This window comes from Varanus komodoensis, unplaced genomic scaffold, assembly GCF_004798865.1.
Source record: "Varanus komodoensis strain SLA01 unplaced genomic scaffold, ASM479886v1 scaffold22, whole genome shotgun sequence".
Classification (NCBI taxonomy): domain Eukaryota; kingdom Metazoa; phylum Chordata; class Lepidosauria; order Squamata; family Varanidae; genus Varanus; species Varanus komodoensis.
The window spans coordinates 7,563,005-7,575,645 of NW_025335606.1; the positions used below are offsets into that span (position 1 = coordinate 7,563,005).

Sequence of the window (12,641 nt, forward strand, 5' to 3'; positions counted from 1 at the left end):
TCTGATGCGCACAGGTGCACTAAACAGCACACAGCCATCGGCAGCAGCAGCCACTGAGAGCTTTCTCTTCCATGAGTTTGCCCAACCCCCTTTTAAAGCATTCCAAATCGGTGGCCATCACTATGCCTTTGGGAAGTGAATTCTACCGCTTAATCGTATGCTGTGTGAAGTAGTCCTTCCTTTGATCCTTCCTGAATCACTCGCCAAACAAGCTTCATGGGATTAGGAGAGAGGATAAAAAAGTCTTGCTCTCCACATATTTTTGCACACCTCTTTCATGTCCATCTCTGTTTGCTTTTTTCCTCCCTCTAAGCTAAAACAATCTCGTTGGGGAGTTGCTGCATTCCCACCATCATTTTAGTCACCCTTTTCTGCACTTTTTCCAACTCTAGGATATCTTTTCTAGATGTGGTGCCCAGAACTGAAGATGCTGTTCTCAGTACAATTATTATCACAGATTCGTCTAGAGAGAATGATCTTGGCAGTTTTATTTTCAGTTCCTTTCCTAATTATGCCTAACATGCAGGTTGCCTTCCTCACAGCATCCATGAACTGGGTGAACATTTTAACTGAGCTGCCAGCCAAATTCTCTTTCTTGGTTAGTCACCACTAGCTTAGATCCATCAGACTATATGTGAAACTGAGATTTTTGTCCCAGTATATTTTAAAAAAACCAAGCTTGTGGTAAAAGTTTAGAAAAGCTGACAATTAAGTTCAACCCATATATGCCAGCAAACAAACCTGATTTGTACTTCCTGTCCTATTGTGCAGATTCAAATGCGGCTATTCTTTGATTTGCACACTTCTCTGTAATTCAAAAAATAATTCTTGGCTCAACAATGTAGCAAAATGAGTATATAAATTCATATTTTTGGATAATATGCAAAGTTGTTATTTTGTGAAAAATATATTAAACATTTGAATGTGTGCGTTTAACAATGTGGAAGTGGAACGTTAGAGATTTATGAATGAATTCATGTGAAACTGACATGGTCTGGGACCAGACTGAAGGATTACCCTTAGTGCTACGCATATATTAGGAGTGGATGGTCCTTCAATTTATGGTATGTTTTCAGGGTGGTCTGTGATGCCCACTCTTAATCAGAACTCCTTACTGTATTCACTTGATTTATGTGCTGGTGAATACACGTGAAAGGAACCTAGCTATACAAAAAAATCCATTTAATCCATACTGAGCTATACATAAAACCCAGTTAAATTTTTAGTTTTCAGACAATGCCTAGAATATGGAAATACTTTATTAGGGATGTGTGAGGAATCCAGCGGTGGGGTGGGGGGATGAACTCCAATGGATTTTCATGGTTCAACACCCCATATTTTGGTTCATTGGCCCTGCAGCCGTTCTGATTTGCTACAGCGCAAATGAAGCCACTCTCAGACTTCTGTCTTTAAGATGGCTGCAATTGCACATTTTAAAAAACGCTAAGGAATTTGCATGAAGTTGGCCAAAAAGTATGTCTTGCTCATGTGACTTGCACCAATAGCACGATGAATATATGCTTTGTGGATGCCAATTTGTACAAAATACTGTGATTTCCACTAATTGCATAATTTGCACACATTTTCTTATGGATATGGAAGCAGAAGGAAGGACACCAAGTGCTTCAGCACATCCTTACACTGTATAAAGTACTGGGCATGCAAAGAACACCCATCTTGGCCTGAAAGGTGTAGGTGCTTCTTTGACAGATCTAGACTGATACAGCAACTTGCCAAGAGGTTCAAGGAGGAACAAGGCTTTGCATGGCATGTCAGAAGCCATTTCTTCTAACACAAATAATTATGTTAAAATCAATAAGGGAATTAGTGGCTTGCCTGACAGGGCTTCCTTTTTCCAATTATCCCTTATTGTCTGTCAAAGAGGAGAAATCTGTCTCTCATGCCCTCCACCTATCCAGAGAAACAACCTAAGGTCACCGATTCCTGATTTTCAATACAAGCAATCCACTGCACCAATAATTTACAATTTGCTGCCTCGGTGCTTTTGCTGCAGTTCTTGACATTCATATCTAAATGATTCTGACACATCTGTTTGAATGTGATAAAGTTCTCCTAATAAGATGCCACAACGGAGCAAAAGTGGAAGCAGCAGGCAACCCCTCCTTGCCAGCTCCACACTTTGGTACTCTTTGGGAGTCTTGTTCTACCCAATGTAATATCCCCAGGTAGACCACTGGGGAGGGCCCATAACTCAGTGGCTCAGTACATGCTTTTCATGCAGAAATCATCGATCCAATCCCCAGCATCACCAGTTAAAGGAGACAGAGGACAGTAAAACCTTGCTCTCAAAACCCTGGAGCATTGTTGTCTACAAACCAGTGGCTTGAATCCATAAAGGTACAATTCAATTCATGCTTAGAAAAGAGTTATGTACTCCCACATTCCCCAGCTTCACATAGCTGGCTGGGCTGAGAAATGCTGGAATCTGTAGGACTATTTCTTTCTAAATGTGTATAGGATTGTGCCGTTTCCATAAACTCTACCTTTCCTTCATTCAGTAAATGCGTATAACTGCCACATAACACCAGTTCTCTGATTGGCTAAAAAGATAAAAGCAGGTTCAAAGGTCTAGGTGAACAAAAGAATATTCAGCATCAAAAGCCCACCAAGACTGCGTCAGGCAGACTTCTCTGGGAAGTTTTACACAATTGTGGTGCCACCAGCAAAGAGCCCACCTCCTCAGTGGTAACCTGCCAGCCTCCAGTTGGTGACTCTTAGCATCTTCTGAAGATCTTAAGGTCTGTGTAGGGACTTGTCCCTCAGCCAGCATGGACTGTGGGGGATGGAATCCACAGGACTTCGTGATTCCTACCCGCTATCCAAAACTTCTGCAAGGAGTTTGAAAAGTGGAACACGCTGACTTAAATCAAGGGTCCACAGCATTCAGTACTGACTATGTCTCACCAGAATCTCATATTATGACCTTTTTAAAGTCCTGCTCTTGGAACAACTGCATGGGGACTGCTTAGAATCCAACAGCATTTGCAGTCTGGTCCACATGGGCAGCTAGTTAACACCAGGAGTCCATCCGTCTTCCTGGCACATCACAAAATAGCCCGTGCAAGGATCATGCAAGATGAAAGCCCCATGAATTGAGCTGCTGCCAGGGAGATACAACACTGGAGAACTCGTTGCAGCTGCGTTCAGTGGGCTTTCAATATAGTTCTACCTAAATGCAGGCTGAGCATTTTGGGCTTCCATAAAATTGCACAAACTACACAGATCCAGCACTATGGGTGCAAATCTGGGCTGACTTGTTAGATGCGAGTCGTCCTTGCTGTTCTTGCTGTAGCATTAACACAAGAAGTATGGAAGCATCCTCCTCATACTGCCTGGTCACTCTATCTTGTCCACTTTGCATTTCCTGGCTTTTTTATTCAAATTTTGGTCTCCAGTCTACAATTTCACAAACTTGTAGAACAGAGACAGAGCAATCACAAAGGAATTTGTGACTAAGAACAAGTGCCAGAGGTTGATTTTTCTTCTTCCCTCTTAACTAAGAATGTATGAGGAATCTGTCTTAAGTGGAAAATCTGCCAGATTCCCTTGTTTCAGCTTCCTAGACACTGGTCTGCTTTGCAGGGGACCCAACATCCACGTCCCTGGTGAACCTGCCCAGGGTGTTCCCCAGGAATCCTCTGGTTACCTGAAGGAGTGTCTCCTTCTGTATGTGCCTGGCCACCCCTTAAGATCTGGGGCAGACGCCCTTCTCTGGGTGCCCTCCCTGAAGGAGATCAGGAGGGTGTCTACCCAGAGAAGGGCCTTCTCTGCGGTGGCACCCTGAATGTGGGATTCGCTCCGCAGAGAGGTTCGCCTGGTGCCGTCCCTTTATTCTTTTTGGCACCAGGCTAAACCCTTTTTATTTTCCCAAAGCTTTAAGGTTTGATTGTTTTACTAGGGATTTTATTGCTGTTTGGAAATTTATTAGGATGCTGTGTTTTATTTTATATTGTCTTATTGTTAAACTGTTCCGAGACCATGGTAAGGGACAGCCCAGCAAAGTTGTAAATCAATCAATCACACTGAGTGGGGAAGAAGGTTGGGCGAAGGAATGACGGCGGATGCGCCTGCTCACCATCCCCGTTTCCCACAGGCAGTGTGCAAGCCGTGCCAGCTCATGTGCCAAAGCCGCCACCCAAACGGCAGCTGCTCCTCAAGCCAAAGGAATCAGCCCAAGGGGGCCTGGCTGGGGATTGCTCTCCAGGGAAGCAGCCCTCCGATCAGTCGCAGCGCCTGCTTGCATGCCAGAGCAGCTGCTCAAACCAGGCTGGGCTCTCATGCCAGTTATGGGGCGCTGCTTTCTTTAGCGCCCGCCCTGCCGCCCAGCACCTGCCAGGAGAGCACCCACCCCTGCTGCCCACTGCACAAGAGATGCTGCCGGTGCTGTGGAAGCAGCGAGCCGAGTGCCACCAGGGCTCAGAGGGCGTTCATGGACTTCCCCTCGGTTTGGGTCTCTTTGGAGGACCAGGCTGAGCACAAGAGGAAGCCCATGAATGCTTGGAGGGACAGATTCTGACGGGGGTTGTCCCCTCCCTACTCTTAACTATTTTTCTTTTCACATTGTTTCTTGATTTTAAAAGTGGGGATTTTGAATGCGAGTGGGGACTGCCAAAAGACTGCCTTTGTCTTTTTAAAGTGGCTTTGAGAACCTTGTACAGCTGAAAAGCAGCATTGAACTCCTCCAAATACATTCCAACAATATATACCTCACTATCACCAATTACTGCAGCAACCCACAGAACAAGGCGTGAGGAATTGTGCAAGCAGCACATACCAGGTTTTCATTCATCAGCCTTGTGATTTCCTGCTGAATTCCGAACTCTGCTTGGGCTTCTGGTGACAGCTGGAGGGTCTGGAAGAAGACGCTCTGCTGCTTCTCCATTTCTTTCCTCAAAACCTCTATTTGCTTCTTCAACATTTCCACTTCCTCTTCGTGCTCCCTCCGCTGCTCCTGCAGCTGGGCCTCGAGAAGCCTGATGAGAGGAAACAGCAGAAAGAAAAACAATAATGTGGTCCTTCAAACCAAGGGGCTGCACAATGATGGGACATGATTCACTCAGTCATTATGGGCAGCTCTTAGTTTCCTAGAACAGAAACTGGGTTCTCCAAGAGGTATAGACAGCTGGCAGCTAATGGATCAGGTTTTGTATTTTGTACCAGGTGCACAGTAAAACTCCAGACCACCTGACTTCACATTCACAAGTATCCTATATACTCATTCTTTATTTGTGGATCCTTACATACGCAAAACAGGACCACTAATTTGTTAAATCTTATTTATTTATTTAAAATATTTTGTGGATGCTTTTCAGAGTCAAAACCCTCCCAAGTCATTCTACAACAACAAAATCAGTGCAATAATAAGAGAGAAAAATAAAACACAAGGAAACAGTAAGTATGTAACAAAAATAGCAACAACAGCAATCACGTTAGGAAAATAATATGTCTTCAGGATGTAAGGAGGAGGTATTAGAAATGTTGGCCTGGAAGAAGTACAGAAAATCTTTAGAAACAAAAACCGACAGAGGAGGAATATTCCCTGGAAAGAGTCATGCCTGCTCGGCGACCGAGGAATACTAAGGGAGTGATCCCAAGCACAAGAGGACAGGAAAAAGCCCTATGATTCTCAGCTGGTTGGGCAATGCTGGGAACTGTAGGGCTTTTCTCTGTCTAAATATGCATGGGATTGCAACCTGATCTGGAGTGGGGCAGGTAGGGAGAATGGAAACAAAGGATGGGTCTTGGAATGCATGCATGGCGAGCTGGAACCCTACAGGACTGTGCAACTCAGCAACCCTTTATGGCGGGCCCCATTCATCTCTAGCCCTGTTCAGGTGTTTGATAGCAAGCCGATAAATATGCTCGGTCTGATGGGAAACCTCCACTGCGCCCAGGAGCATATACTGAAAGAGGCAAGGACTATAAGAGCAGAAGAAGAACCTGGCTGGATCAGCCCAAGGGTCCATCTAGTCCAGCTTTCTGTTCACACAGTGGCCACCCAGCTGGCCACAGGACCCCACAAGGAGGAAATGAACGCAATAGCACCATCCTGCTCAAGTTTCCCAGCAACTGGTCCACCTATCCTGTCTTTGATATGGGAAAGAGAGTGGGGCCTACTGTTGCTTAGTCCAGCAAATTATGTGTGAAGCAAGCACTTAGGGGTGAATTAAAATCCATGTCTAATAACAATGGAGTGTATAGAGAAGCACCTTCACAAAACGATTTCACTACATATTTCATTTAATCTTAGATACAAGGGCAAGAACAGAGGTTCCTCCAACCCACGGTGGCTTACTCTGATTCACTGTGTCCAGTTCTGGGCATCAAAGTTTAAGAAAGATGCAGGTAAATTAGAAAGGGTCCAGCAGAGGCCAACAAAAATGATCCAGGGTTTGGAAACACTGCCCTATGAGGAGAGACTGGGAAAACTGGACATGTTCAGCCTTGAGAAGAGAACATGATATCTATAAGTACCTCAAAGGCTGTCACAAAGAGGAAGGTCAAGATCTCTTCTCGATGACGCCAGAGTATAGGACATGGAATAATCACCTCAAGCTGCGACAGCCCAGATTCAGGCTGGACATCAGGAAAAGCTTCTTCACTGTCAGAGCAATATGACAGTGGAACCAGCTGCCTAGAGAGGTGGTGGGCATTCCCACACTAGAGACATTCAGAGAGAAACTGGGCAGCCCTCTGAGTGGGGTGGTGTGACTTGGTGTCCTGCAACAGCAGGGGGTTGGACCTGATGGCCTTCATGGCCCCTTCCAGCTCTACTATTCTATGATTCTTCCCAGCCCTGGCTCCTTGGGCTCCCTTCAACTACAGATGGACTGAACCTTCTGTTTACAAAGCATGCCCTCTTACTCTGACCTGTGGTCCTTCCTTGAATGAGGGTACATTATGCCCACACAGTTTGATTAACTGACGATAAAATCCCAAACCCAGAAGATGCACACTAAACCGGAAGATGGACAGTGGCATTTTCCAGTAAGTCATTAGAGAGTCAAGCTCTTTCTGTGGTGTGTACATATCCCTCTCCTGTCCTGACCCTACTACACCCTGGGAAGTGAAGCCTCTCTCAAGCCAACCTTCTGATAAACTCTTCCGTCACTTGCTGGAGACCCCTCAGTTCTCTTATTTTAAGCCACTAAACAGCCAACACATTCCCACTGTAGGTTCTGGGCCTCAGCCAATGCCAAAAATCCAACATTTATACCAATGTGCTTGTTCATTTATTGCATTTCTAGTATGCTAAATTGCAGGCGCTTGGAGTGAACCAAATATTCAAGTATTAAGAGTTAATGGCTGAATTAATACTGCTCTTGCAAATAAAAACAATCCCTTTAACTAGGTTGCCCTTATTCCCCTTATCTTGAAGCCAAAGTTCTGACACTCTGAACTCTGAGTTGCCCTTTCCTTCCTCTCTTAGCTTTAATCTTGCTGCCCTTTGTGAATGTGTAGCAACCAGGACTCAGGAACAACTCCAAATATAGTCTCCTTAATAATATATTTTTAAACAAATTCAAGGAGGATTGCACCTGTGTAAATTGTGCTCAGTAGCAATTCGAGGATGATCTTGGAAAAGAACAAAACTGGTATGCTAGAGACAATTGTTCTCTGCTGTGTGTCCAGAACTTCTAATCTTCACCATTCTGCTGCCTTCTAAACATGGAAATTCCATTTACTCTCATGACTGATCTTCTCCATGAATGTGTTGAACCCTTTTCTAAAGCTACCTGCTCTGATGCCCTCAGCACAGCTTGAGGCAATTAATGCTACGGGGTAAGTGATGAGCAATGCTTTTGATCAATGCTTTTACTGGTTTGTCCTGAGATGACTGGCAATGGATTCCCAATGAAAGAAGCAGAGGTGGGCAGAAGGTAGAATGGGAACCTTGCGGTAGATTACGAAGGCGTTCCAGCTCTCAACTGCTTAACAACAGTAATGCCAACATGACTCCTACGACTGCTGAAATGAAGGCAGCTGAGGTGGATTTTTGTGTGGAAGGACTGTGACAAAATCTGGGACAACATTCTTAGGATTCTTTGATCCTGACTCTTTCATGCCTGGCTTTGGTTGGTGGATGTCTGATTATTTTTAATTTATTTATTATATTTATGTCCCACCTTTTTTCCCTCCCAGGGTGGCATACATAATGCTTCTCCTCCTCTGAATCTTATCTTCACAAAAACAGTCCTGTGAGGTAGATTGGGCTAAAAGTCTGAGACTGGCCCAACGTCACCCAGTTGGCTCCATGGCTGAGCAGGGACTAGAACCCAGATCGCCTGAGTCCCAGTCCCACACTCTCAACCACTACATTCCCACGCTGGTTGTATTAGTCTAGATCCTCCAAGACTGAAAGCCCAGTCGAGCATTCTAGTTCTATGCATACGAGAGAAACATTCCTCTCTATGCAAATTTCTCCACACCATTCCTCATTTAATCAGCCACTCTTTGAGTGTCTCCATTTTGTGAAGAATGGCAACTCTCTCTCATTCTTGTAGGGGAAGACGGTCCTTGCCCTCAATAGCAACTAAGTTCTTGTTGATCCTTGGAAGATGCTTTGAGGAATGGTGGAAGGCACTACAGTCCCTATCTTACAAGTCCTGCTGCTATGGACAATTTCTCCACGTTTCTTTGGTTGCTGCTGTGATCAAGCACTGGAGCTGAATAGGCCTGATTCAGCCTTAAAGGTTTCCAAGTTGCGGACATTTTCCACTTTGATTTCAGAGGAAAAAAAATACTGTATTCAAATGCAGTTGAAATTGGTCCCCCATCCACCAAGAGTTATTTATTTTGTACCTCACAGTTACTGAACAATTGCCTTAAACTTGCCTGCTTATTTAGAAGATGAGACACAAGCTATTTCTGAGGCCCTTTTAAGAGGTCTCCAGCAAAGGGTAAAAACCCATTTGGAACTTCTAACTCTAGCATTAATGATCTTTTTGTGTCCTGCTGGGGCCCACCTATATAGGAAAAGCTTAGAAGTCTAATATTAATTTTTAAATGATTTTATTTTAAAATGAAGCATATTTAAGAGAGGAAGTTAAAAGGGCAAATGGAAACCCACAGAGATTGAACGAAAGGGAAATTCATACCGCAGCTTTCTGTGGAAAGTGAAGGGGAGGTTTTAAATCACAAAAAGCACCATTTTAAATGGAAGCATGCTGGGAAGTTCTACACAAGTGATAAATTAAGGAACAAGCTGCACTTTCCATAAGAAGGAAGGCATAGAACAATCCTTCACTTCTGACTCCTTCCCCACCCACTCCAATAAAGGGGGTGATTCATCTCTGAAAAGGTTGCAGCCCTCCTGTTGGATGTGCCGATAAGTTTAGGGTTTGGTAAACTGAATCAGTTCTTTAAAAGGTACCAATTAGAGTCCACTAAAATGAAATCTCTCCCCACTAATTCCTTTTCAGCGCCTTTCTAAGAGACTCTAAAAGCAAGCCTGCAAAGATCCATTAATGTATTTCCACAGAGATCCTGGCCTGCTCTGTACAGGCATTGCCATGTAGAATTCTAGATAGTGGAACAGCATGAATGATCTCATGCTGCAGATGAGGCCTGGGGTATGTGACCCGAGACAGTCAATCCCCAGGGACCTGGTCCAGGCAGGCACCTCACTTCAGATTCAAGGACGCTTGGGAAAAAACGAAACCAACTCCATCTGCACAGTTTATTGAATACCCTCCTGAAATATGGATGCCAAACACAAGCAAGCAGGAGGAAGCTTGCCTGCTCTCCTCTGTGGCTTACTGGTGCTCTGAATGGACCAGAGGATACTCCCTGGTCTTCCAAGTCACTTGGGTGAGCACTGTCTGCATCTCCCCAGCCAAGGGGCAAAAGGCAATGCTTCTTGCCATGGATTCAATGAATTTCTTCCCATTCTCTGTTTGAGAAGCTGTCAGGACACACAGGCTGTATCCTCCCCACCTCTCTGAGAGACGGGACAGACAAAGCTAGATCGGTCATCCAACCAGTTTCATTCTCGTGGAAAATGCCGAAAAATATAACGGAATGACTAGGAAAGGCAGCTTCAAAGCAACTGTCACCGGTGCTCTTCCTGACAACCTGAAGACCAAAAGGCTTTGGCACATTTCCAGAAAGCTATCCTGGGCTTTGGACACTGGGGAAGCTCATGAGCCTCCCCGCCATTCTTCTGGTGAAGCCCATCCATTATATCGAGTCCCAAAGGCATCCTTGTAGACTGGCTCTTCACACGGCCAGCACACGCCATGCTGTCCCTGGGCAGCCCAACTACCAGCACCTTCAGGCTTGCATGTTCACCCCTCTCTGCTGCAACCTGCATACTGCTGACACAGTCTGGCGCTGGTGTTCTCGGTTTGGGCAGTTGCTCCACCCTCTTGCCAGACCCCATGGGTGAGCAACGCTCTTCAGAGGCTGCGCCATGAGTTCCTGAAGATCCTCTACTGCCGAGGAGCCCAGGGTCGCTTCCCCATAGATGCTGTGGGGGCCTGCACTGGCATGGAGGGGGAAGGTCTCATGGGCTTTAGCCTTTGCCCCCTCAGGGTCTCTAAAGTCTCACTGGGCCTAGGCTCAGCATGGCAAGCTAGGTCACAGAGCACACAAAACAAGGCCTGGTGAACAATGGTTACTAAGGCCTGGAATGCCCTCCTGGAGTTGCATCTCTGCCCCTACTCAGTTCTTTAAGTGAGCCTTTAAAATCTCTCTTTTTAAGGCTGCTACTCACTAACATGTGAAGTTCAAATGCTAAAGTAATTCCTATATCAGCATTCTTCCTTGATATTGGCTACATATTGCTGTCTAGATTTTATTATTCTTGTATTGCATGTCACTTTCAGAGGATATGATCCTAGAAAGTCCATTGTATTCCCTGTAAAAATAATGAGCTAAACCCTTGATCTAAATATAAGAGCAAGTTTCTAGATCTTGCGAATTTAAGGACAGAGGCTTAGAAGCACTTGTATACTGTTCTTCCTCCTCCTCCCTTGCAAAGGTATTAAAATGAATAACTAGGCCCCCCTCCTGTAGATCATGGATTACAGTCCATTCAAAAATACGATTCTTTAAAAATCTCTCTCCTCTACCCCTATAGCTCAATGAAGTGTGAAATAACATTTGTATTACTGGAACTAGTGACATATTGTCTCAGTGAAAATGAAGACTGATGAAGATAAATGGCCAAAATCATACTTTTATTGCACTATCATATCAAATAGAAGTTGACTGAGCACTGCCCAGAAATTGTACCCATTTATATTAGTTGCACAGAATGACTGAACATGCTTGGATGCTAAAAATGCCCCAAACGTTGTCCTGGAAATTTTGCTTAAAAATCCTACAGACTAGACAAACCTCTCGATAGTTTATTCCAGTGGAAAAATTCTGTGTGATCACAAAATCTGGATTTATTTATTTGACTTGCCCACATCTCTCTTGACTGCAAAGTTCCTTTGACCTCAGATAAATGGCTTCCATCCAAAGTCAGCAGGAATGAACAGAGGGAGAAGGTGCCGTCCTTTGGGACTACTGCCTGTTAGAGGAAAAACCTCCACTAGGTATTTCAAATCTGCACTTAAGCAGGTGTATGGTATTGTTGCCAATTGCAGCACCCCAAAAGTAAATGGCCAGAGGAAGGCCTGAAAAGTAGTTGGCCAGAGGAAGGCCACACAGTAAAAACACCACAGTTATACTGTCCCAGAAGGCGGCTAAGAACAAAATGAACTTTGTGTAACCCACAGCTAACACACCAGCCTGACCGCGAATACAGTAATCAAAGGGACAGTGGAAACTGGTTACATCTGCTATGAACGTTGCAAATGTGCAGGGAGTAAGAAGATGGCAAGGCTGTGTGACTCTCGAGCAGCTCAGAAATAGACATGGGAAATGTCTGGTCCTTGACAGAAGAAAAGACTCTTTGACGCTAACAGCACTGGGGGTGTGGCTACATTGATGTATTGATGCACTAGAAGTGTATTAGGTGACCGAATTGGTTACTTAGGGTATAAAACGCATGCACCAGGGTGCAACATTCGAGACACTGCTTTGGGCTGAATGTCCCCTTTCATCTCCCTTTATTCTATAGTGCACTAGAATAAAGCTGGTTTTGGCTCTAAGTCTCATCTCAGGCTCCTTTTGACTCGGGTCTGGGGTCTGCCCGGGTTTGCCCTAGCTGTTGACTGGCTGAGTTCGGTAACAGTATGTTCAGTTTTCTGAATGGGAGAGTTTCCTGGGAAGCACTAATTTAAGCTCCACAGAAGAAAGATGATATAGAAATATTTGTTATTTATTAAATTGCTATCCTGCTCATTAGCCAAATAAATAAGCAATTAAAATCAGAATGCAGGCAATGAGCTGGATTTGTTGCAGTTCTTTGGGGAGCGTAAGCTTGGCAGGAAGCCTGAATTTATAGGTATATAATACATGAAATGGCCTCTGTGGCTTTCATAGAAGGCACAGAATCCTGGAGCATCTCTATTGGTTCTGAGACATTTAGAAAGATTGGTTCTAATGTGGGCCAGTGGAAGGTAGCTTGGAGCCATCATATTATTTCCCACAATGCCCTGATATAGCATAACTCCAGGGCATTGTGGGGAATTTCAACAGTACCTCCAAGCCACTAGACTAGTGGGGGC

At 44.7% G+C, this 12,641-nt stretch overlaps 1 protein-coding gene across 1 annotated transcript in view; it reads right to left on the reverse strand.

Annotated features, from left to right (window-relative positions):
• Nucleotides 1-12,641, reverse strand: part of MYO5B (myosin VB) — a 211,019-nt gene that overhangs the window by 19,632 nt on the left and 178,746 nt on the right. The window contains exon 28 of the mRNA XM_044431198.1: nucleotides 4,796-4,994. Coding sequence (XP_044287133.1) covers nucleotides 4,796-4,994 — 199 coding nt within the window. The remainder of the gene's footprint in view (nucleotides 1-4,795; nucleotides 4,995-12,641) is intronic.